The sequence below is a fragment of the Protomyctophum parallelum genome (genome assembly GCF_964188405.1).
Source record: "Protomyctophum parallelum genome assembly, chromosome: 19".
NCBI classification, from domain to species: domain Eukaryota; kingdom Metazoa; phylum Chordata; class Actinopteri; order Myctophiformes; family Myctophidae; genus Protomyctophum; species Protomyctophum parallelum.
The window spans coordinates 26,742,905-26,769,030 of NC_139717.1; the positions used below are offsets into that span (position 1 = coordinate 26,742,905).

Genomic DNA, 26,126 nt, shown 5'->3' on the forward strand with positions numbered 1-26,126 from the left:
CTGTCCATTCATGTGTCTGTATTTCACGTATCTCGAGAACTGGCCTTCAAACATGGGAGTGCCGTGTCTGGTGTTGTGTTGGTCAAATAGATGTTTGTCCAGAACCGCCGATCCAACCCATACGCCCGCCTATATATAGACATATATATTGAGATCAGATAAGGCTGGTATTTATGGAAAACTTGAGAAGTCTTAAAATGGAAGACATCTCAGAATCTTGTGGAATATTGTTACGAAACCCACTTTAGCCAGTTAAAAGAATGGATTTGATTACTCTTGACATGACATGAGAGCATGCTTTTGATCCATGGACCATCATGAGTTTGGACTCGCTACTCTACTCTGAGAATGACGTTGTCCTCTCAGCAGTTTGGGGTGGGGGGTGGGTGTGTGTGTGTGTCCTCTTTTATTATAGTAGATCTTGGAACGCTGATAGCTCTGTAAATATTACAGCATGGCTCAGACAGACAGATTTTATTTGGGCCGCTCTGTCTCTCCAAAGACACTTTCATCTCACTGAGGAGTATGTCAACACCATTTTTAATAGTCCATTTAAAGGGCATCAGCTTCACTTTGTTGAATGCTACGAGGAGCCGCTTTTTCCGTCTTTGGAAGCCCACCTCTCTATCTCTCCCCCCCCTGCCCCCCTCCTCTCCCCCCTTCTCAAACCGTGGAATAAAAAAAAAGGTCAGGAGGGAAGGTAAATTGTTTCCAGGTGTTCAGCGGTGTATGCAATGCTGCAGATACAGAGTCTCCGATGGAGAAGGAGTGTAGGAATCTCTGCTCACTTGTGGTTTTTTCTGCAATGACTTCTCTGTGCACCTTTCTCTCCAGAGTTCCTTCTACTCTTTGCTTGTATCGCTCCCGATATGATTAAAGGCTAAGCGCCAGGGATAATGAGGGCTTTTATCGTGAAACCTGCTAAAATAAATTTTCTTTGGCTTTGCGTTCCCCTTGCCTAATTTATCAGGCTTTCTGGCATGCTACCCTTATATTTGTCTTGCTCTCTTCCGTGGGTCAATGTGAAAAGATTCATCTTCTACGCCCTTTAATTTCCATAATGGGACCAATTTGAAGGCCGTCTAGGTTCAGGGTCAGTAATGTCCATCCTGTTCCGTCTGCAGGCATTGGAGGCCATCAGCGAGGTGGGAGAGGTGCTGCAGCTCAAGTATTCCAGACGCCATGACCAGCCCCTGTCCTCCTCGGGGTGGATGTCCGAGGAAAGCCTGCTTCTGGATTAGGCCAGCTCTGTACCTCCCAACCCTCGTCTTTGTCCCCCAACATCCTCATCGCCCAAATTCACTCTGTCCATATCCTGTACCGCCTGGCTCTCCACCCCTTCCCCCCTCAGCGGGTGGCTCACCGGAACATAAGTATTCAGTGGGTCCAACCCGGCTTTGTAAACCTCAGACGCTAACATTTTGTTACCCGTGTGTGTGTGTGGGTGCGCTTGTGCGCACGAGCGATGGCATTCTGATTCCTATCCAACTGTATCCCGAGAAGCCAAAGCGGTCATCGCGGTCATTTTGTGTTAGGAGCTGTTCATTCTTTCCCCTAACTTATTGTGACTGCAGATTTGTGTCAGACCTAACGTCACATCTTGCGTGTGCACAGCACACATTGAATTCTTATTGTATTATTTGTGAAATAATAATGGCAACAACAATGCGGAGTTTCTTTGTAATTCAAACAAACGGTAAGGCGGAACAGTAGACGGGAAGTCTTGATAATGGGTCTTAACTGCTCATGCAGCTGGGGAAGAAAATATAAATGCAAAATGCGTTTTATATTGGTCGTCATTGATGCACACAACAGTAAACATAGTACGTATGTATGTAAATATTATTTATCCCAACGTTTGTGGAGGGTAGCTTCCCAAACCTCAAAGATACGTTATTTCATAGGAGGCAACATAACCATGTGCTCTCCATATGTATTTATCTGATCGCTTTTCTTTTCCATAATCAGTCTTACTTGAACAGCATAGATTATTGGGTTCTTTCCATAACCAAAGGATGAATATATAAATTATATATAGGAATTATATACTTTATGTGTATAGATATATTTTATACTGTTGTCTTAAAAATAATGTAAAGTACCTGTTCAAGATGAAAACCGAAACTTAAACCAGGGAAAGAACCCAGTCGGAGAGCAAGGAGTAGTTTTTACAACTTATTTTCTAGAGATATTTTTCAGCCTTATTTACTGTTTACACCTGCACTCAACAAAACTTGAGCCTGATGTCTTTAACATTTCTATTTGCTAATGAGCTAAATGTGATTGATTTTGCTTTCTTTTTTAAATCTGTGTCTCACTCTCACATAAGTGCTTTGTTGTTGAACCAGCGTTGATGCCAATCGTTAAACCAACATGACGCGCTGCAACCACCCATCTGTATGTATGATGACAATGCATCCGTGCTTATCTGATGTACAGAAAGCTTTATTTATTTAAATAGCTTTTGTTTGTTTGTTTTTGTACTTTCAGCTGTCTGTTTTGTTTTGTGATTTTTATCGGAAAGGCAGCTTCAAATGTGTCCCAGTGTAACTTGTTTTATCTGACTACTACACATCTCAACCACTTGATCCTCGCGTCCCTTTTCTGGGCATGTCATAATAGGCCTTTGGAGCATATTGTATTTTCCTGCGAAGATATTTAGTATAGAGGGAAAATGGAGGGGAACATAGTCCGGTGGTTCAAGGACCATACTGTTGTTATGATGTAGGTTCATCAATAATTAAGAATAATTACCACATTTTATTCAAACGTTAAGGTGCTGAACCCACCTTAATTTCAGCTATAGAGTTTTCAAAGTAATCAACAATTTACCTTTTAAACTCGACAGTGATGTACTTTTGCCCACCCCAAAAAAGAATCTGCAACACAAATGTCAATGGATCTCCAGCATGTGTCAAGTCTCTACAAGTTGAATGTCATAACCTAATGAAGTGAATGGAATCCTTGACATTAAAAAATATTTATGGCATTCTTGGGGAAACGGTCAGCCGCAATAGCTGCAAGTATGTCAATGGGATGAACATGCCAAACCACCTGTTTGGTCTGTTAATACTTAAACCCTTTACAGTACTCAGTCATCCAGATTCCCAAGGGCTCTATAATAGACCCACTGCTGTTTGCGCAATACGGAATAGAAATAACGGATCTACAAGCTTGTAGAGGTGTTGTTTTTTTTGTCAAATGTTAGCCCTGCACTAGGGATGCCGGGGTTCAAGTGGTCAACTTCAGTGCTAGAACTACTGACAGGCATTGTAAATGCACAGATGACGTAGTCACTGAACTTTGCAAAGCTTTGTTTGGACATGCTTAAAATGTCCAAACTTTTTTTGTTTTAAATCCCACGTTCCTGTGAACATCTTAACTAAAGGCATTCCACATTGACATGCTTTCCACTGTTTGTGTTTCAGTTAATGCTAATATGCTATTATGTTTCTTTGTGTACCCGTACCAATATAGAGCGGTTCCTCTACATATGGTATGTATGTACTATGTACATGTAAGGGTTAAACATCCTGTTCATGCACGTATGTTTATGTTATTGATCACTTGTTCATGTGAAAAAATATTTTGTTTATGTGGCCACATCTGCGTTGACCAGTTGCAAAGCTGGTTGTGTGTGTGGCACTGGGACCATACCTGTATAAATATATAAGATGACTAAATGCAACACCCAGATGCTTTTATTGATTTAAGTGCGTTTAGCCTTTTAACAGTATGACAACATTTAAGGGTCACTTTTTACACTACATTCATTGTGTTCATTGCATTGCCTTCTAGTGATGGTCAGTCCCAAAAAAATGGTTATTGATTATTCTGAATTCTGTTTTCTGATGATATTGAAACGTTTTGCCTCATGTCAAAGTTTCTTTTCAAGCTATCTGGGAGACCCTACCGTATGTCAAATGTTTTTTGTTTGTCTGTTTGTTTTTTCAAGACAATGTGATCACTCAGAGGAACATGACAGTTGCTCTCAGGGGGGGTTTCTGAGTTTGAAACGTACGTATTCACTGCAAAATGGAGACAACTCAGATGTTGGACTCCCTTTGTTGAAGTGACATTGTTAAATGTACCACAAACGGACCTGTGAGCTGACTGTTATGACCATGGAAACTTCCTTATCAGTTGTTTTTTTTTGCCCTTGGTGAGTTCAGTGTATTTTGGTGGAAGATAAACCACTTAAAAGGGGGTTGTAAACCATGATGTATGTTGACCATGCTGTTGGAAACTGCTGCAAAGATTAAATCTTTCTTTTTATCAAGTTTTTTGGAATGGGTCTGTTTATTTGCATGTTGCACACCACATAACTCACTGCACAGCAACTCTGCACTAACGAGACTAAATGTTATAATAACCCATGGTCCTGGACAGTGGACACATTTATCGATAACAAGTTGTATGAAAAATGTATATGACTTTCCCTCATTGCGCCTCCATACACTTCGCTGAATCCTGCTCCATATTAACCTGACATTCCTGTACACCCCTACCCCCCCTTTCAGGAAACAAGAACCCCCCCACCCCCCAGTGCTGTGGGCAATTGGGCACTCCCCCTCCTTCATGCAACGGGGGGGACCAACATCTGAAAGCGTGCGTAAAAGTTGACCCAAACCCTGGATGTTGGCCACACACACACAGTCACACACACGCGTGCGCGCACAAATACGCTTTACAGAACCTGTGCTGTTGAACTAACTAATGGATTACATGAACGTCGGAGATAAAAACGACACGGTATACTATTCGCTCCAGATGTCAGTGCATTGGAAAAATCCACCCACCCACCCACGACGAGAAACGACTCGCATTGTGTAAAGTAGTCGAATAAATAAGCGTGAAGCGCCGGTGCGGACGGGGATATCTTTGCGTGGGTATTTGTTTTTGCTGCTACTTAAAGCCGTTTGCAGACTGGCTTTATGGGGCATCTTGACCTCGACCCACCATACGGACAGAGTCAGACAGGGTAGCGTGTTGTGTTGGAGACGTACGGCTGGACACTGGAGCGCAGCTTCATAAAGTGCGACACTGAATTCGAACTGAAGCTGACAACTCTGTCCCGAAGACAACGTCAAAGACAAAATCGATGAAAGCACTGTCTGGAGACTTTCGATTATTGTAAATCAAAATAATTATACGGAGAAAAAAGCAGTTGGAGGCGCAGAGTATAGGAGCATTTACGAATCTTCCTAAAAGGATTTGTTTTTCTGTCAGTGGAGAAGATGCATCAAGTCACAGGGAGATTTCAGATGCTGATGTTTTGGCTAATACTTGTTGTTAGTTTTGTGACGGGTTTTCCCACCAGGCACAAGAATGTTGGCCACAAGCTCCGTAATGGCGTTTCTTTAGAGGTAAGTTGTTTTCCTAATGGATTATATGTGTGTCATACGTGCAAATAATTAAAGTTCCACTGCGTTGATATTAAGTAACAATTAAGTTCCTTAAATGTCCCTATAACTGTGATGCTCTGTGATAACACCTGCACCCGATAGGCTACAATATATTAAGTTAAAATGATGCATGCAGGTTGACAAGTTTATTGGCGACAGCTGGGCTACGTGCATAATTCCCATTCATTGCCCAGTCATGTTTTCAACAGCCTATAGCTATAGGCTGTGATAATAATTAACCCATATTTGCTATGCATAAGCTTTAAATGGCAAAGCTATGCATGCATTGCTTTGCCATTTAAAAAAATATTTAACAGCCGTTGTTTTACTTGTTTTTACACCATAGAATCATCGTTGAACCACATAGGCCACATAAAGTTTAGTTTTATATTAGTCAAGAATAGCTCAAATTATATTACAGTGGAATTTATTCAGGGAAGCATGTATAGGCTATAGCCTACTACACTACAGCATTGTTCTCCTCTGCGAGCTGTATAGTAAGGTATTGAATGAAGAGGGTTTGACATTATAAGACGACCCCCCCATACCGACTCATTTGTGGAAAAAGAACATTTAATGTCAAATTGTCTAGTTCCTGATTATAATACGACCCGTTTTTTTAGGATATTTCCATTGGGGAAAAAAACCTATAGTCTTATATTCAGGCCAATATGGGTAGGCCTACTGTAGTTTCTAGTTTGCATATACATGCATGGACATAATATATGGATATGCAAGAAGTGTGTGTGTGTGTGTGTGTGTGTGTGTGTGTGTGTGTGTGTGTGTGTGTGTGTGTGTGTGTGTGCGCGCGCGTGTGCATGTGATTGTGAAGCGCGGGCTCGTACGTGCTCGTCGGGTCTGAGCTGTTTGCCTTTGAACCTTTTTTTCCTCTCCTGCGTGGCCTCCTGTTAGCAATTGCGTCTCTCTATCCTAGAGCCTGTCTTATTGGTGTAAGATGTCATGTCTGATTGATGTTAGATGTGGAAAAGAGGGGATGGAGAACTAGAACGAGAGAGGGAGAGAAGAATATGGAGGGTGAGAAAAACTGATAAAAGTGTGTCACTGATGACTGTGCACCCTTTCCTGCTTTCCTGTGACCTCCTGGTGGATGGGATGACTGTTCCAAAGGGGTGGATGGATGGATGGATGGAGTAGAAGATGAGAGCCGGGGGTAGAGGAGAGGATGGCAGTTGCCAGGGCGCGCAGTAACGAGAGACTTATGTAACCATAGTAAGGCAAACCCCAGGCAGCTCTCACACTGGGGGAGGGGGGGCTGAGAGCAGGGGGTCAAGGGTCATCCTTCTGATTGTTTACATTGGCCTTATTCTGTGTTAATGTGGAATTTCCTGTTTTCTTTTTTTTCTTTCTTTTTTTTCACTCTCATGTCTTGGAGTGGAGGAGGAGTTTTGTGTCCAAGTGTGAGTGTGCCTTTTTTTTGTCCCCAAATATTGAACCTATGTTTCCTCTGTCAATATCCCAGCCCCCCCCCCCCTCCCCCATACCGCAGCCCCCCCAACACCCATCACCCCAATTCCACCGAGCGCAGGCATTTGTTTTTCCTTTTTTTCCAATTTCCAAAAGCGGCGATCAAAGGGGGCCCATAGTTTATTGTTCTTCTGTAATGGTTTGGAAACGGCCAAGTGCAGAGGCCTTTGATATCCGTGGTCACATAAATCAGGCCTGCCACACCACCGCGCCTTCCCAGCGGCTCCCCCCCCCCCCCCCCCCCTATCCACACTGCGCACCTCCCACCATCACCCCCACCTCCACCCACCCCCACTCCTGTGCCTCGACCTCCTCTCCTGCCTGTCCTGAATGTGTGTCATCGTAAGCAGCGACCGTCACTGGCAGCAGCAGCACCACCAAATTATTCCTAGTATAGGCTATATAGTGGTTCTCAAAATGTGGTCAGGGGACCCCTAGGTGTCCCTGAGAGGTTTGCAGGGTGGTCCCCTGCCAAATGAGGAGTTTATAAGTTTCTGTTTCCTTATCCTTGAGTGTTTAGATAAGGAGCTATATATGTTTGTTATTATTATTATTATTATTATTATTATTTATTCTTTGAGGGGCGCTACTACGCTAGCCCCTATATGGGTTTGTGTGGCAACACAAACATTTGCTGATGATTGGCTGATCACCCCATGGCGATGATTTGATTGGTACATGGATAAAAGTGAGGGCAGTGTGTGTTTCCGGTGTGTTTCCGGCCGTCTGTGAGCAGCTAATCTCCAGCAACCGTTGGACTGATTGGCATAAAACTGTGCCTTAACCTAACCTCCTTAAACCAAAATCTCTCACATCGGCATAGCGCCACCAGGAGACCTATAGTTTTGCAAAACAAATGATTGGATATCACTCTTAGATATTTCGTCCAAACATCAATTCGTAAATCGTAAATAGGAAGATGCAAGGCTATGTTATGTGGGTTGTTCCACCCAACCCACTTTGGATTGGGTGGAAGTGGGTTTGTTTGTGTGAAATCACAAGGTCAGTTTCCAGGCCAGGCCTCAAGTCTCCCGCTGCATCCATACAGTCAGTTTAAAGACCCACCACATGCCATCAGCCCTGCGGGCCTTTGATCCGGGGAAGCCCCTCTGCTCTGCTGTGTGGAGGAGAGGAGGAGGAGGAGGAGATGCAGGGATGAGGGAGAGGAAGAAAGGAGGAGAGTGATATACAGGATCCAGATGTGTAACAGGACAGGATGAGGAGGGTGTGAAAGTATTTGGCCTCCCCTCACTCCGGTGTGCGTTCTATTTGTGTCTGTAAAGATGGGTCCATATAGTAGTGTGCGTGCGTGCGTAACGCCCGGGATTCAAACTCGGGTCTCCCGCGTCCAACATCTTAACCACTAGACCAAAGGGATATCCCTATATGGACTGGGGGAGATATTAGACTTGAGCCCATCAGGCTGAGGCGCTGACCCACTCTGCTACACTCATCCCCCTTTTGACCACGTCCCACGGGCAAACCCGATCCGGGTCACAGCACCAATGTAACGCCCAAGATTCTAACTCAGGTCTCCCGTGTGAAAGTCCAACATCTTAACCACTAGACCAAAGGGATATCCCTATGGACCGGGGGAGATATTAGACTTTTGAGGCCATCAGGCAGAGACTCTGAGCCACTGCCATTCTGCTACGCGTGCATGCGTGCGTGCGTGCGTGCGTGTGTGTGTGTGCGTGCGTGCGGGAAAGAGAGAGAGAGATCATTACTGCTGGTCAGAACTGAGGTGATGACACATGCATACAGCAAACTGAGTTTGTCTTCCCAAACACAAGTATACTCAGTGGCCTATAGTGTGTCCGCCATGAAATTGGGAGGTCAGGGTTCAATCCCCCAGCCGGGTCATCCCAAACACTAGAAAAAAGGGAACCAAATGCCTCCCTGCTTGGCACTCAGTCAACACCAAGTGTTAGATTGAGGTACGTTCCCGAGACATGATACTAGCGTCATGTCCTGGTGAGTACTTCAAGTACGTCATGGATGGTGGGTGTATGTACTGGGTGTTTGTGTGTGTATGGGTGTATGTACTGGGTGTATGGGTGTGTATGGGCGTATAAGCCATCTCACACTAGAGAAACAAGAGATAGGCCCTATGAGTCACATGGCTATGGAACCATTGGTTCCCATGGCTATGGAACCATTGGTTCCCATGGCTATGGAACCATAAGCTCAACGTGCCCATGCAGCCACCCCCCCCCCCCCCTGGTTCCAATCCTTTCAGCTTCAGCTGAAATGGAAGAAGTGTTACTGAAATTGATACTATCAAGTCTGTACAGATATATGTAAAGCTTTTTAGTAGTAATAGGAAAGGCTAATCCTAACCCTTTCACTCTTCAAAAACCATAGTCTTCCATCTGATAATATTTACTGATTTTATTATTTTTCTGAATCATCATTTTGGGCAATGTGAAGAATTGTGATGGTAAATCTTTGGCAACAGGTCAAACTTGCAATCCTTAACCAATTAAGCCTATGGCTTTTTTAGTGTGGTTTCCCTAAGAAGGGCAACCAGACTATAGTAATTAATTGTCTGACTTTATTTAGAGTAACCCTGAAAAGTTTGTTATTTATTATTCCGCCCTGTGATGTCATGTGGTTCAAACTCAATACATCATCATCATCATACATCCTCATCATACTGTACTTAGTGAGCTACTCAAGCCCACACTGTTCCTTCAGGATCAGTGTTTTCTAGTTATTATTTTGAGTGGCGCTCCAATGCGTGGCTTTGTGTGTACAGTATGTACCCCCTGTGACGTCATGTAGCATCTAAGTCGATGGGAAAATGTCAAAATAAATGTATGTCCCCCCCTGACATCATGTGGCATCCAAGTAAACTTGATCATCATGATAAAAAGGTGCCGCTCACTGGGGCGCATACGTTGTTGGTCCGATGTACAGTCCGACATGCATGGCCGGTTAAACACTCACCCGTGGCTCCGACATGCGTGGCCGGTTAAGACTCACGTGTGACTCCGACATGCGTGGACGGTTAAGACTCACCCGTGGCTTCCACGTGCGGTTACGGCTAGGGTTAGATTAGGGTTTGGGGTAGGGTGTCGGACTATTGCGTGTCGGACTCTTAGTACGTCGGACCAAAGATATGCACCCCTGCTGACTTCACACAAGTGTGACTTTTATTATGACAGACTAACTGCACACCAGAACGGATTCATTGGGGCCCCAAGGCCGCAAACCACGCCTCGCGTCGGTGCAACCACACTTGCGATTTCTCCAAATTGAAAATTCAAGTTCATAATTTGAAAACAGCCGAACTATCTGTTACTTTTGAAAACAATTGAGGTTATTTGGAAAACCTTCGCCTATAGAATGATGTGCCCAAAATAGGGACACCAGGGCCAATGTGGTTGTAATATTTGCTAGTTTGCTATTTGCTAGTAGCCAAATTGCAGATTCCTGTGGAGGGGGCTGCCTTGTCTTCCATCTCATTATGTTTGACAGGCCGGTCCTGTAAATAGCCACTACGTTTTCACATGGCTGGAGTTGACCAGCTGAATGACTTTTTTATGGGAAAGTTGCTGTCAGCCTGTGAAGAGTACGTCCTGTTCTAGGGGGCTCCAGCTACAGCTCCTCAAACATTTTGTCTCCTGCCCCGTCACGGCACCTCCAATCTCCACTGTTTTATGCTAAGCTAGTGTGCCTCAACCTTTTTTATTTATTTAAAGAACCCCAAGGTTCATTAGGCCATGGATGGACCCCATTTGATCAAGTTAAGGGGCAGTTTGGTTACAGTATATTATGTAAGGATATAGTAGTACCTGGTGAATGACATTCAATAGCTTATTAGGGGTTGTGGAATGGGGGTTGTTCAACTCGGTGTCTCTCAACAAAAACGAAAATGACAAACTGAGGCACTTTCCTCAGTTGAAAAATAAATATTGTACGACAAAGTATAAATAAGCTTTAGGGCTAGGGTTGATTCATTGGCAGGTCATGCCCCTTGGGGGGCCCATATTTCCCAGATAATATAGACATACTATACAGTGTATATTATGTTTGACCTTATAGCCTCCCTGTTACCATTGCGATGTCCACATTTATCTCAGCAACGTCTCTCATTAATTTGGTTAACTGCACTTTCCACTGGTCCAGGACCAGAGCAGAAAGGAATGGACCTCCTTCTGAGGACCTGAAAGAGAGCCATGGAGGTGTACTGTACACAGCGACATCGGCGACACAGCGGATGGAGACTCACCCAGGCCAGCCCAGGGGTCCCACGCCTCCCAGGCCCTCTCATTAAAGCTAAAAGAGATTCTTCTGGCACAGGACCCTCTTTGTCCAGGGCTGGGATGCCATGGCCAATGTGGGAGGAAAAAAAATAGAAAACTAGAATGCAGGGCCTGGTTGGTCGATTGGTTAGTTGCTTCAGTGGCTTTTTAGAATGCTGACGGTCAATATTTTTCAAGGGGTGCTTCCTGGAAAAATGATAACTTAAACAGTGTCCTCGAGGTGTCCATCAAGGGCCAATTATACCTTATGAACAACAAAGTGTTTTGTCTTTTTGAGTGGTGCAACCACTCCCCTACGGAGCTATGTGAGTGGGTGGCTGGGTGGCTGGGTGTCTGGGTATGAGCACGAAAACAGCATGGTTGTTTTTCACCACGCAACCTAACACACACACAAACACACACGCACGTATTAACTGTATATATGATGCTTGAATGTGGGTGTGCCAGTACAGTACAGTGACAGTACAGTACAGTACAGTAGAGGGACCCCCACACGTCGGTAACTCTGTCATTTCTCTACTGTTCCGGACGCGGAGCGGCTTGCTGAAACGCCGAAAATGTGTATCTTCTTTAATATTTTAATATTTCCTTTTTCAATCAGGCCCATGGCCAGCCATCCCAGAGCAGTGGGGTCCAATACGACCCAGAGACTCTGGAAGAACAGAACCAGGTGCAGAGCCTGCCGGCGGACCACCACCAGAGGAGGTGGTCCCACCCTCAGCATCGCTCCGTGGGGGTCCTTCCTCAGCCAGAGCCAGAAGAGGAGACCAAGCCGTTCATCCTGGACCTGAAAAACTTCCCTGACCTGGCCAACGCTGACCTGGGCTCACAGAATCCCAACATACAGGTCAGTGGGATTTCCTTCTATTTTATGCATGCTATCATGCTGAGAACGTAACAGTGGAATATCTATAAAATGAAACGATTCATATATATATATTCTGCTATGCTTAGCCTACATAAAATGCTATAAGTCTACATAAACTGCTATGTAAGTCTACATAAAATGCTGTCTAAGTTACATAAGTTGAGCCTTTGCATACGCCTGTAGGAGGTTGAGGCTAGGGCAAGTACTGTGGCAAGTGCAATGGGCTGAAGTCTGAAGTGAAGAGGTGTGGTTTGGTTGCGGGCAGCGACCGGGAGCCAATGGAGGGCTCCCAGAGATAGAAATGCCATTCAATGGGGGTCTGTAGCCTAATTCATGTCAAACTGGGGGTCCTTGAAATTAAAATGGTTGAGTACTGCTAGAGCCGTAGAAATGTTCTCTTATGGGGGTCTCTGGCATCTCTATTCAAAAGGGGGTCCACGGGGTAATAAGTGTCAATTCGGGGGTCCTTGACACGAAAGAGTTCGGGAACCATTGTTCTAAATTGTCTTTCTGTTTAACTTCTCACAGGGTAGTTATCCTTCGTCCGCTTTCTGGTCACTGCAGTCAGGATGTGGTTAAGTGGACATAATAATGGCTATGTCTACATCATATGGCTATACAGTTGCCTGCCCTGCTGCTCGCTGTCCCAATCTGACTGATTCTTCTGCAACATGTGCACCAAATTGGCCTCTTTATCCTTTAATAAGACCTGAGGCCGATTCTACAAATGTCTTCTAAACAGATTTCTGAAAAAACTTACAGTATGTTGCCAACTTGCCATATCATGGTTCTCGAACTGTTTCATGTCAATTGGATCCCCAAAGGTATTTGTATTTGGCCGCGGACCCCCATCGAAAAAGATGTTGTTCCAGGGATCCCAGAAACAAAGATTTGAGTTAAAGATGTTTGCTTTAAAAATGTATATATAACGAAAATTACACACACTTTCACGATTTTTCAAAAATAGCATATCTACAAGCTCATAGCGCGCCACAAACTGACACGCTATAAGCTTGTATGTCGAATATTGAAAAGCTAAAGTATAAAATGACACAGATACTTTCTCGGTTTTGTCCACATAATAGCAGTACTTAATCCATAATCCAGTATATATGCAGGCAGGATGTTCCCTCTCTTGACTTCTTGCTGCCTGTTCTTTACATCAATTAAAGCAGGGCCCCTTGCCTCGCCTGTAGCATCTAGCAGTAATACTGAGTCATACTGAGCTAACGAGAGCAGAACAAATTCTCATGTTCTCTGCGGGTTAGATGCATAAGGCAAAGGAACGGGGCATCATTTTGATTGTCTGATTGCTTATTGCTCATACAGTATGTCCTGTTTGGTTAGCGTCAACAAGGCTTCATATCACAGGCCAACATTTAGATAAGACGGTTGATTTGAAATGAGCTTGGAATTCTTTGCTCATTGCATTTCCAGACATATAGATGATCATAATGGACACATACAGCTTATCGCCCATGGTAAACCAAGAAAGTATGCAACTGAGAGCACGCACTAGGTGATGTAATGGTGATGTAAAACAAACGGTGAATGGCATTTAATGTTTGTGTTAGGGACGAGATTACGTACATTTTCCCTTCATTGTCAATGGCGTTTAAAAAAATAACATTTAACTAAAAACACCTGTATATAGGAGGGCCCTCAAAAAATGAAATAAATCAACGTCATTGTAACCTTTGCCGAACAGTAGGGCCTATAAATTGAACATAAAGCAATGTAGTTTTAGTTCGTTTTCATCACTATAATCCAATTATGTCACATGCCTGTACTTCCATGGCTTACACACTTAAACCCTATACTCCTTGACTGCAATCCCCCAGGGGTCTTTTATTCCCCTCAACACCAAATATCTTAGGCTAACATAGTTGATACACAGGCCCATGTGTTATTGTCGCGGAATGTTCGCAGACTATTATGACATTATCTAGCTATGGTGTGGTTAAGAAGAACTTAAATAACATCCAACATTCCACATACCATAGGTAAAACCAACCTGGCACAAAAAAAGTACAGTAGTATGTACTAGGGAGGGATTTGGTTGAAAACACAGCATATGAAAACACAGCCTTATTGTCTCACAGCCTTCTGTGAACCATCAAATGTCACTGTTTTACACCTTGTTTTGGTGCATTTGTGCCTGGATACTGTGTCTCTTCAGTAAGTAAGTAAGTAAGTAAGTAAGTAAGTAAGTAAGTAAGTAAGTAAGTAAGTAAATAAGTAAGTAAGTAAGCAAGCAAGTAAGTAAGCAAGTAAGAACAATGACAAGGCACAATTCACATTAATTCAGTGGGATTCCACTCTCCCCACACAGGTAACCATCGAGGTGGTGGACAACCCACAGATGGAGGTGGAGATGGAGCTGGCCAAGGAGAAAGAGTGGCTACCCTCCTCTCCCTCATCCCCGTCTGCCACGGTGGATTGGCCGGCAGGGAAGAAGCTCTTCTGGCCCCTATTCTGGGGCTACACCGATGTGGACTCCAGTGAAGACAGCACAGGGCGGTCAGGCTCGGAGGACGCTGGAGAGGAAGAGGAGGAGGAGGAAGACTACTCTCTGGACTATGGCAGTGAGGATCCACTCCCCAGCGGCGTGGGAGGAGACTGGGACAGTCACTGGAACGAGGGATGGGACCCAGTGCAGAGTTATTATGGTAAGCTTGCCAAGTGTGATTCATAACGATAACAATAGTAAAACACAAAACAAGGTTACAACGTGTTTTACCACAACAAATATGAAATAAAATTAAACTGAACCAAAACCCTGACTCAGGAACAACCAGACTTTTTTTTAAAGGTCGTGAATGGAAGTCTGCCAAAGTCTGATGTAATTTCACATCATACCCAGTGTGCATTTTACTATTTCTCCCCCATTCTGAATTCCCATAGACTTTTTTCAAATTGCATCAAATAAGAACAGTGTTCCAAAAATAAACAAATGTTCCCGGCCGTTTGGATATGAAGAATCAAGTGATGGTGAGAAAGCACTAATGTTGCCACCGGTCTACCGCTGAATTTGTAAAGTTTTCGTTGTTTCAAATATGAGTGAATGACTGTCATAAACAATACAGATCCATCTCACCGACAATATCACAGAGACAGTTTATTCTCCATAGAGAAATTACTTCAGCAAACCAGGGGATGAGCAAGTGACGTCAGGACGGTAGTCTACAGTACACTTCTCCGAATTTGGCTCGTTCCATTATGTGCGATGGTGCAAACAATGGAGGAGGCTAGGGAGGTGGAGTGAATTTGAACGCTGACAGCTGTACAACTAGCTGTGTCAGCTAAGCATGTAGAATGAACAGTGAATAGTGGACTGCTTAAAAGGGCCGCCTGATTTGCACTGTGGGAATGAGGGCGTGTGTGAGATAGCTTGTAGCGAATGAGAATGAAGTGAGGTTGAACGTGGAGAGACAGGCTGACTTGTGGGAGTATGTATGAATTAACTTGTTTGCGAATGAATGGGAGGTCGGGGGAGAGTGAGCTAGCAATGTTCACCTCCTGCCTTCCGTGCTTAGCTGAACTATTCAATTTGGTAGATTTAGCTTCCTCAGGCTTGGATTGGTAACACAATACAGCAAATTGACTGCATCTGGCCACGTTTAGAAGAATTAAATGTTTTTCATTGATCATGATACAGAAGAAAGGTTTTAAATGGAAAATCTCGGTGTGAAGTTAGGTCATTGATGAATTGTATGAAGGAAGGGACAGGAATGTTTGAGGGTAAGAGAGAGACAGACAGACAGACAGACAGACAGACAGACAGACAGACAGACAGACAGACAGACAGACAGACAGACAGACAGACAGACAGACAGACAGACAGACAGACAGACAGACAGACAGACAGACAGACAGACAGACAGACAGACAGGACAACAGAGTGGCTCGGTAGCATAGGGGCTGTCCTGAGTGAGTCTGCCGATGCCAGGCCAGAGGGGCAATGCGAGCACTCGACCGTCAGCGCATTGTGAGCTTCAGGCACTTTGAAGTAGACAGTGGTCGCGGAGGCCTGCCTTTTGAAGATGGGCCCGTTGCGCTCGCTAATGGCAGCGAGAGGCCGGCTCTGTTCTCTGGGACAAAACAGCCCACTGCTTGTGGACAATTAGAGGGCAGATTGGGAACATAGAATGACAGGGCCCATTCGACTGGCCTTTTATCTATCCCAGGCAACCCCCCTAGCCCAACACCCGTGCCCCGCCAACCCCCCTCCCCCCCAAACCCAGACCCCGGCAGCCCTCGCTGCCCTCCGCGGCTCGGCCCTTTGAGCCAGGGCCTGGCATAATTGATGGCTTTAGCATTTATTTATTTACGTTTCTCCTCTGAGTTCCTCTGGGGGCTGTATGGCAAGTGAATGGATAGACCTTATTGGGTGGCAGTGACAGACAAAGAGAATAGGAAAAGAGAGGAATGAGAGGATAAATGAATGGAATGCTTCCATTCAACGTTTCTTATGCGCAAATACACATACAAACTGGTTGATGGAAACAGAGAGCGAGGAGACAGAGAGCGAGGAGGAGAGAGAGAGATTGAGTGATTGCATTGAGAGAGACAGAGGGTTCTGGGCGTTGTGCTGGTCATGGCTCAAAACCTATGGAGAAGCTGTATATAGTCTTTCAGAGGAGTAGGCCTATTCATCTAAGAGGCTGTTTTTTTAGTGACTCACCTGTAAATTACACACATTCAGCCTGCCCTTTGATTTCGTTGATCCCTTTTTGCATGTTGGACTAATAGCACACAGCTGTGTTGTGTGAAAACCATGCTACTGTAGTTCAAGACTTTCCTAAATCCATGTGAACTATATTAGAACAGACTTGCATAAAGCTCGACTGTATAAGTGAAGTGGATGTGTGGACTAGCCGGCAAAAGGGCAACAATGCCTCTTAAGTGGTCAGATCTAAAGATTCGGTGAGCATAAATCAACGATGCCCCGCATGGGCCTTTCCTGTAATTACGGCTCTCCTGGGACGCTGTTCCCGTGTGGTCGAATGGCGAGCTGGCAGCGCCCACATAGGCTGAAATGAGCCCTCGCTACACCCAAGCTGGTATTTCTGCACCCACCTCGCCTTTAATCGAGAACAACTTGTTTTCAGTATCATTAACACCATGAGGAAACGTGGTGGCGTGGGTGGATCAACTCACCCTCGCACAGTCGTCGTCCCCCCCCCCCCCCCCTCCTCTCTCTAATTTGACAGAATCTTGCTTCAAAACACCATGGCTTTGCATGAGAATGGTTATAACAGGAGAAAATTGGCTGCTATATCGGCTTGGGCAGACTAGAGATGAATGCTTATTCTGGATTAGGGAGTTTCAAGAGTATACTCAAACCCACTACCAGTGTCTGCAAATGATCCTTCAGCAGAAATAAGTTGTTTTACTTCGTTTTTTTCCCACACGCATGCACGTGCACGCGCGCGCACGCACGCAGGCACACGCACACACACGCACATGCACACGCACACGCACACACACACACACACACACACACACACACACACACACACAAATCAGCCTGTTATTTTCCTCTTCCTTAGTAGCTCGTTAAACGCATGTGGTGAACGAGAATCAAATGCCCACGACCGCAAACATATCACTGTGCCCCTTGCCTTTTTCTATCCTAGCCCTTGGGGGCTATTTCTGCTTTATTAGTGACTGTAGTGTAAAGTGATGGTAGACAAGTACAGCGATGTTGATGCTTAATGCGTGTGTGTGTGTGTGTGTGTGTGTCTAAGTGGGACATATGGGCGATGCTGCCAGGACGCTGCAGTGCAGCTAGCGAGAAAGGAATTTCACAATTAGTTTTCTTAATTAGATTAGATTTCCAAGCTCTTTCTGTTTTTCTCTTTTTCTTTATAACAATCTTTAGTCATTACCAGGATTTTACAGTGTAGGACTGTGGGCTGAGTTTGAGGGACGGGCCGTCCTCATGAACTGCCTCTTCTCCCACAGATAAGGAGACAGATGAGTGGACCACCTGGTCTCCCTGCTCGGTCACCTGTGGACACGGCGAGAGGAAGAGGACAAAGTCCTGCGGCTACTCCTGCACTCTGACAGAGGCCTCCAAATGTGACCTGGAACCGTGTCCAGGTGAGATACCATTCACACTTTGCCTGGACTCCGGCCCTGCTCCATACATAGAGATAGGATCATAATTCTCCATAGGTCCATATCTCCATACCTGCAGGTACATAGATTTCCATACCTGTACGTCCATAGATCTGGTTCCCTGTACTGTAGATCTTCATTTAGATCTCTATTGACTTTTGATCTTCATTAATGCAACTCATACAGGAAAAATGAGCAAGCATGTACCCGTTATGTGTGTTAAATATGTGTCTCTCTTCTTTGTAGATGGCAACACTGTGGTGGTGGTGGAACCTTTCCCCTTCGAGAAGGAGAACGGCACAGAACCATTTGGCACAGGTCAGTGCCAAAAGCGAATACCTTACTATTCCTTACCCAGTGATGTGTGCACCCAAACTACTGTATATGCAGACTTTTGGGTTAAGTGCTCGGTAATATGCTTAGCTGTGTTTTTCTGCCGTTTTTCAGAAAAACGCGTCCCGTTTGAAGAGTATAATTATTCTATGTATAAAACTCTTATATAGCATACACATTAAAGTCAGGTTGAACTTATTCCGGTGGTAGAAATACCATAATATTTCTTAAGCTACTTCTGAGCTAACTTGATTGCTAGCACATGTCTCTATGACGCCACTATACACACACAGAACTCTAGGCATCTCTCTATAGACGTATTATCCCAAGAGAAAAACTATATAGTATTTTCTAGCATGATAGACACCTCTAACGCCACTTCGTCTGCCATGCTACCCCTCCAGATGTGGACAGCTGTGAGAAATGGCTGAACTGTAAGAGTGAGTTCCTCCAGAGGTACCTCCACCAGGTCGTATCTGAGCTCCCCGGTTGTCCCTGCTCCTACCCCTCTGAGGCGGCCTACACCGTGGTCAGCGTTTTCGACGAGACCCACGACCGGACCTTCCGGTGGCGCGACGACAGCGGCCCCAAGGCGCGGCTGGACATCTACAAGCCGTCGGCTCGCAGCTGCCTGAGGTCGGCGCTCTCCAGCGACTCGTCCACGCTGGCGGCGCAGCACTGCTGCTACGACGACCGCGGGAGGCTGATCACGCGGGGGAAGGGCGCGGGCACGCCCAACCTCATCAGCAACGAGTTCTCACCCGAGCTGCATTTCAAAGTGGACGTGCTTCCCTGGATCCTGTGCAAGGGGGACTGGAGCCGCTTCCACGCAGTGAGGCCACCCAACAACGGGCTGACGTGCCCGGAGAACCCCCACGAAGACGTGTTCATGAACGAGCTGGAAGAAGCCAGGGAGTACTGAGGGACCGCAGCCAAAACGTACCACTTCAACCCAGCGAGACAGACAGTGGCCCAATCCTAACTTGAGAAGGTAGTGCCTACCTTCGGGAAAGAAAAAGAAACGTCATATCATGTCTACATCTTGCATCCGTTCGTGGACAGCACGTCGGTGTCTCAGACAGAGCCTCTGAGTCAGAGGTCATGGAGGAGATGTGTGGTTGTCTCAAGTTAGGATTCGGCACAGCATCCTGACATCAGACTGAACAAACTGAACTGAATTACATGAATGGAAACTAATGCAGTATTCTCCCAATGCTTTCCAAGCTGTTATACACCCAGCATGACATAGAGCTGTCTATTTTTTTTATTCTGTACACTCCCGTGTGTACGTGTACGCGTGATGTCTATCTGCTGGCTTTGTCATTGGTGATCTGGAGTTTAGTGGGTTAATAATCGCAACATGTGAAAATCATCTTGATCCTGCTTCCATACAGATTAGGAAACACATGATTAAGTGGCTAGTTATACTGATAGAGATAAGAAAGAATGGGCAGAGTCCAACTAATTAAGAATCTTAACTATGCTGCTAATAATAAATGAACATACTTCAGGTTTGAAAGATACTAAGGGTGATGCTTTGAAAATACACGCCTACATTTTATAGGGAGGATACTACCACAGTAAACTACAGTGTTAGTTTATCTCTGAGATTGTAAAAACAACTGAGTTAAGTGAACACTCTAGATTTGACTGTGTTTACAGAAATGGATAATTGAAAAGTTCCCATTTGGTCTCGCATGCAGGCACATTAATGTATTTCAGTTAATGTACAGTATGGGGACTCCATTCCTTTGGGTCATGTTAAAAAGGATCTTCAAGCTAATGTGTCGAGGATGTGGAACGGCGGTAGCTTGAAGATCTGTTTTTGTCAGAAATTCACATTGTTGTACGAGTGTGTATAAATTAAGCATAAGACTACTATCAGATTTCTGTACTGCCAAGAGATATGAATCAGATTATTGGTACCTGCTTCCATCTGGCCTATACTTAGTATCTGCAGTGTAAAATTATAGGCCAAAATGGTCCTAAACTGAGCATTATTGTGTTTCATGGATGTTTCTCTACAACGTTCTCAGGGGGACTGACTGACCATGATGATAAAGACCTGTCCACTTACCTCCGACAGGGGTGTGCCATATTGGACCCTTGTACTAAGTGTGTGTGTGTATTTGGGTAGTGATTGACAGAAGGGTGTGGAACGTGTAAAGCAGATTGAGATGAACAATGAACACCATACAGCAGTCACTGAATTAATGGAATAATGCTTTTGTGCGGTTTTGACAAGCAACTCAACTCTTGATACAATTATTATATATCTGTTGTTTTTTTTATTAAGAAAAAAAGGAGTTGCTGTTGTCAAGACTGAGCTTGAAGTCTATATGAGCATAGGCATGGAGCTAATGGATAGAATCGACCATTCCAGTTCATAATCGTCCTGGTCCCAGGGACCTTTAGTATAGAGCTGATTCTTACCTAACCTACCAGGAAGTTTGCATTCACACCTGGCATTATAGGTGCCTAATTAGCAGTGGTGGGAAAAGTATTCAAATGTTTTACTTAAGTAAAAGTATCAATACTGTAATAGAGAAATACACTTGTCCGGAATACAAAATGTACTTGAGTAAAAGTACAAAAGTATTGTCATCAAAATTATTCAGAATGTCTCATTTCAAGTTTTAAAATGTATAAAGATCTTTTGAAAATAGCAGATCTACAAAGTCACAATGCGGCGATGGATTGTAAGCTTGTAGATCTGCTATTTTCAAATGGCCGAAATGTATATAGGAGCTGAAGTGGTTAATATATGTTTTGTAAATATTCAAAATCTACAAAGTAACTAGTAACTAAAGTTTTCAAATACATGTAGTGTAGTAAAAGTACAATAATGTGCCTCTGAGGTGTAGTGGAGTAGAAGTAAATACTACAATTGTACTTAAGTACAGTACTTAAGTAAATGTACTTGGTTACGTTCCACCACTGCTAGTAATTCGGGACTATTTAGACGTGTTATACCAGGTGAATGCAACATGGTAAGATGGAAAACCACTAGGACTGGTCCCTGTGTCCCAGAGTTGGAAATTATTGCTATAGGTGGTGTTCCAAAAAAGAAATGGCTGATATTGAATGTACATCAAAATGGCATCCCTATTGGAATGTCATCATAGGTGAAGATTTCCAATTTCTTTATTCTCTCTAATTGAAAACTAAGCTGTGATGACTAAAACTAAGACTAAATATATTGACAATTTCGTCAACAAATAAAAACTAGACTAAAATGTTAGGAAGGGACTATTGGATAAGAGATCCAGTAAGTCATTTTATACTTGGGTGCATGCTGAAAATAGCTGATCTGCATGCTCACAACGCGTCGCAGTCACTACGGCGGCATCAAGGCCCGCCAAAATACATTTTAGACGACTAAATTAACTGTAGATTTGGTCGACTAAAACTAGACTAACACAAAAACTAAATGAAAACTATTCAAATCAAGAGACTATGACTAAAACGAAAATCAAAATGTGCTGTCAAAATCAACAGTGGTCTCACGCACACTGTCCCTACATGAAACAATACGGTTTATTCCATCCAGACATTGGCTTACATTCAATGGCAGCCATCTTTGAATACTACTTCAGGATTAGCCCACTCTGTCTGTTCCACAACGTATTAATTTAACTCTGCAATGGGTAAAAAGAAATTGCACTTTCAGAGATAAATTAACACTCCAGATTCTACTGTGTAATCAATGGATGTTGTTTGTGCTGTTTGTTTGTTTGTTTGTTTTTTTACTCCAAACCTCTTTCAGGAATTTCTATTTTGGGATGTATGTATGCAAATGCGCACTTAATAATACATTATGAAATCACCAATCTTAAAAGAAGGCACTTTATTTAAGATATATAGTGTGTATACATACAGTATATATACTGCATATATATAGCCTATACAGTATATACAGTATGTATGTGTATGTATAGTATATACACACACACGCACACACGCACACACACACACACACACACACACACACACACACACACACACACACACACACACACACACACACACACACACAGGTATATATATCAGAAGACATATATTTGAATATGTACTCATGTCATGTTTGCCATTTGTTGATGATATAGTGTCGTGGCGAAAGGACAAGATAAATTGCCAGGAATGCTGCATTGTTCCAGTGCATATTATCAAGTGTTCTGTTACAAAAAGCATGTTCTTTTTTTTTGTGATTTCTGAACCTAGTATTACATATAATATGGTCTTGTACAGTATTTATTTGTCAGTTCTTTGTTTATTTTTTAAAGTTTGCTGAAGCTTTGAAATGACTCTACTCAACATGGTGCACTACTCGGACTGAGAAATGCGGGCGCTCGACGACAAAAGGGAAACCGCTGGCCTCACATTACATCAAAACAGCAAAATCAAGTGTCTGTATTTCACTCTTACGTTGTATTTCAGTGCTCTGTGAATATGATGTTGCAATTATGATGAAGAAATATATAAAGACTATGCATTCATTGCCTTGCTCATTTTTACTGTGTCATTATTTGTGGCTCATACTGCATTTATTATATTCATATGTCACACATCATGTCCACCCCACAGACGAGCTCAACTGATGGATGTCTTTGTTTTGACTCTCCAGAGTCATGATACCCATATTAACCACAACAATCTACACATCAGCAGGTGATCTTACTACCATAGAGAACCTTAGTATTATTTGTCCACCGATCAGGATGAACAATACTTCCAGCAAGGTCTGAATCTACAAGCATGAGTGCACTGACTGCACGACAGAGAGAGGACAGGGGGTTATTTCACATTCCCAGCAAAAGTGTTCTGTCCAGCAACCATATTGAAAACCAAGAATGTAAAACCATCAAAAGCTGTTTTCTGCATGTAACATACTTTATACGCCTTCGCCCACAACCATGACACTGTTGTACAATGAAAGGCTTTATTGTAAGAGTCTAAAGGGCATAAATGGCTTGGTACCTTTGTGATAAGTTGCTTGATAATATTAATCAAAAGACCTTTGTAAAGGCAGTAATCGATTAGGTGTCATGGCACATTTGTTATGACAGTGCATGTATGAACTATGTGCAAATGTTGTTATGGTTTTATTGAACCATCCAATGAATCAACAGTATCAAGCGCTTCCCTCATTTGTTCTGTGTTACTGAGTGCTCTTGGCATAACATCATATTGGGTCTATGTCTGCTGTTCAAAAGCACCATTAACCATATCTATCAGACATGTCAGGAGACTACGCCAACTTTTCTCAAACCATGCGTCATCATTCCAAAAAACGGGTTCCGGGCCAACTCCTGGTGAGTTACATGACCGACACAACTTTGATGAGCATAGATCCCTCAGCAAGATCACTCATCTCGGTCCCAGGTGAAAAAACATAATAATAATTATAACATTTGAAGATACAGAGCTAGCTCGGAGTCATTCATTCATTCATTCATTTTCTTTTTTTAAATCTTGAAAGTGTGAGAACTACTGATGTAGGAGGCATTTATAGAATCGGCATCAGGTCGTCATGGGTTACGGTGTGAAGACTGGCAGTCAGGCCGTGTATGTCCCCAGTGATTCAATCTAGTTTACATCCACCATCCGTGTTGTTGTCTGTCTCTGGCTGCTCTGCTTTTCTAGGCTGTTCTGCACATATAATCGCAGTGATGTCTGAGGGTATACTCTTACAAGAGGATTAAATAACATCAAGATTAAAGGTTCAAGGGTCAGGGTAATGCAAATCCACAGGCTTAGGTAATCCAAATACCCCTCTTAAATACTCTAATTCGTGTAGGTCATGATGACGCCCATTCTGCTCTCAATGACCCCATAGAGAGAAAGGGAAAGAAAACAGACCTATACGTTTCCATTTCTACGAACATTAGGTCAGAATTGGGATGCAGGTGGGACAGAGTTAACTCATCGTTTGTGCATGCATAATTAAAGCTGAGCAGAAACATCCGTCTAACGAACACACGTAGGCATCCATGTGCACGACCACAATGATAAAGCATTCTGTAGTTCTGTAGCGATTCAGAAGTGGACTACATATGAGTGCTGGGTGGAAGGCAGCCAGACACATGTTGACCACATTGCTGCTGCAGCATAACAGATAAATAACCGCAGATGTGTAGCCTGCACCCAAAGGCCTGCACACGACAGAAAGGAGAGGGGAGAGTAAGTGAGAGGGAGGCTGAGAAACAGGAGAGAAGAAAGAACATAAAATAGACAGGAGAGCTTTCAGGGCTGACCTGAATTCTTGAATTGAAGAGTTGTTTGGAAAATAGATTTGAAAACTGGATGGATACATCTGGCAGGGCATGCCACAACATGCCACAGAATGTTTTATTCATCATCATTGCTTATACAAGCCAAAGACACAGATGTAAAATGTGACCCACAAGACATTATACTGTATTTAAAATACATTATTAGGTAAGAAGATACAAAATATGGTACAGGGAAAAATAAATAGTGAACATAAACCTAAACCCTTGTTCTGAAGTGACAGCTATGCATTGTAACAGCAGGTTAGTGAGGCGCTAAGATGTGTGTATGAGTGCAAACATCTGTGTGTGAACTGTTGGGACTAAAGAAGGTTAGCCAATGGAATACAACCACCCTAAAGACTATAGCAGTATCAAATAGTAGAAAACCACTAGACCTACTGGACATGTAAACAGAGCTGCTACCTTTAAACAAATCTTGTATACTATTTAAATAGTCTTGAGAAGAAATGCTGCTATTTGTCCCAAAGTGACTAAAAAAAGATAGCTGGTATTTTTTTCAAAGTACTTTATACCCTGTATAACATGTATAATGATGTAATGTAACATAGCTCTGTTTACAAAATGCTGTACCCCCTCCAACTGTATATTATACTTTCCCCATTTTCAACAGTTTTTTATCATTTTGACACTTCCTTTGGCAATCTAAACGTATGTTTTATCATGCCAATAAAGCTCCACTGAATTGTTTGCGTGCGCGTGTGCGTGCGCTCGCACATGTGTGTGTGCGCGCGCACACACGTGTGCGTGCATTTCTCTGTGTGTGGTGTGATGTGTTCCTGCCTTTAGTTGTAGTGCTGGTGGCCTGGGCTGTGTGCCATCTCTCGTGGTTACAGATCTGTTTACTCTTGCAGGCTCGGCTGGCAGGAACATGAGATTTCCTCTGGGTGTGCTGTGGCTGGTCGACGGGCAAAACAGCATCATGGCTCTCAGCCACTCCCTATACCGTGACCGTGTCCCTGTACCACACACTGTCTGTGACCAGGGCTGGAAAGTAACTAAGTACATTGACTCAAGTGGGCCTACTGTTAAGAACAGTTTCTTCTGTACTTTTCTTTACTGGAGTATTTCCATTTTTTATACTACTCCATTCTACTCCAATACATATAGCAACATTTTTACTTTTTACTCCACTACAATTATTTGAGTTACTTTGCAGATTTAGATTACTACTAGTGTTAGATTACCCATGTCACACTGCCATTCCGATATGTCTGAGTCATAGCGTTGGAGGCTTTGTCAGAGTACCCGTCTGTCTGTGTCCCTTTTGTGCCCATATCTGTTTCTGTCTGTCTACCTGTGTCCCTTTTTTTGCACATAATGGAAATCCCTGACGTCATTATTAAGGTTAGAC

The 26,126-nt window shown here is 43.6% G+C and overlaps 2 protein-coding genes across 4 annotated transcripts in view; both read left to right on the forward strand.

The window, feature by feature from the left end:
* Nucleotides 1–4,282, forward strand: part of sptlc2b (serine palmitoyltransferase, long chain base subunit 2b) — a 30,115-nt gene extending 25,833 nt beyond the window's left edge. For all 3 annotated transcript variants that reach the window (XM_083790834.1, XM_083790835.1, XM_083790836.1), the window contains exon 12: nucleotides 1,125–4,282. In XM_083790834.1, the coding sequence (XP_083646960.1) occupies nucleotides 1,125–1,241 (117 nt within the window). In that variant the 3' untranslated portion in view covers nucleotides 1,242–4,282. The remainder of the gene's footprint in view (nucleotides 1–1,124) is intronic.
* A 379-nt stretch (nucleotides 4,283–4,661) lies between these two features.
* ism2b (isthmin 2b) lies at nucleotides 4,662–22,977 on the forward strand. The gene is made up of 6 exons (XM_083790407.1): nucleotides 4,662–5,366; nucleotides 11,760–12,005; nucleotides 14,359–14,695; nucleotides 17,994–18,131; nucleotides 18,396–18,467; nucleotides 18,887–22,977. Exons 1-6 carry the CDS (start codon nucleotides 5,238–5,240, stop codon nucleotides 19,402–19,404), a joined length of 1,440 nt encoding a protein of 479 aa, XP_083646533.1. The 5' UTR covers nucleotides 4,662–5,237; the 3' UTR covers nucleotides 19,405–22,977.
* The last annotated feature ends 3,149 nt before the right edge of the window (nucleotides 22,978–26,126 follow it).

What these genes read in the sequence shown, in the direction of transcription:
- ism2b (XM_083790407.1), top strand. Translation starts at nt 5,238, where the DNA reads ATGCATCAAGTCACAGGGAGATTTCAGATGCTGATGTTTTGGCTAATA. An exon ending in CCCAGTGCAGAGTTATTATG is followed by an intron (nt 14,696 to 17,993) that starts GTAAGCTTGCCA and finishes CTTCTCCCACAG; the next exon opens with ATAAGGAGACAGATGAGTGG. An exon ending in CACAGAACCATTTGGCACAG is followed by an intron (nt 18,468 to 18,886) that starts GTCAGTGCCAAA and finishes CTACCCCTCCAG; the next exon opens with ATGTGGACAGCTGTGAGAAA.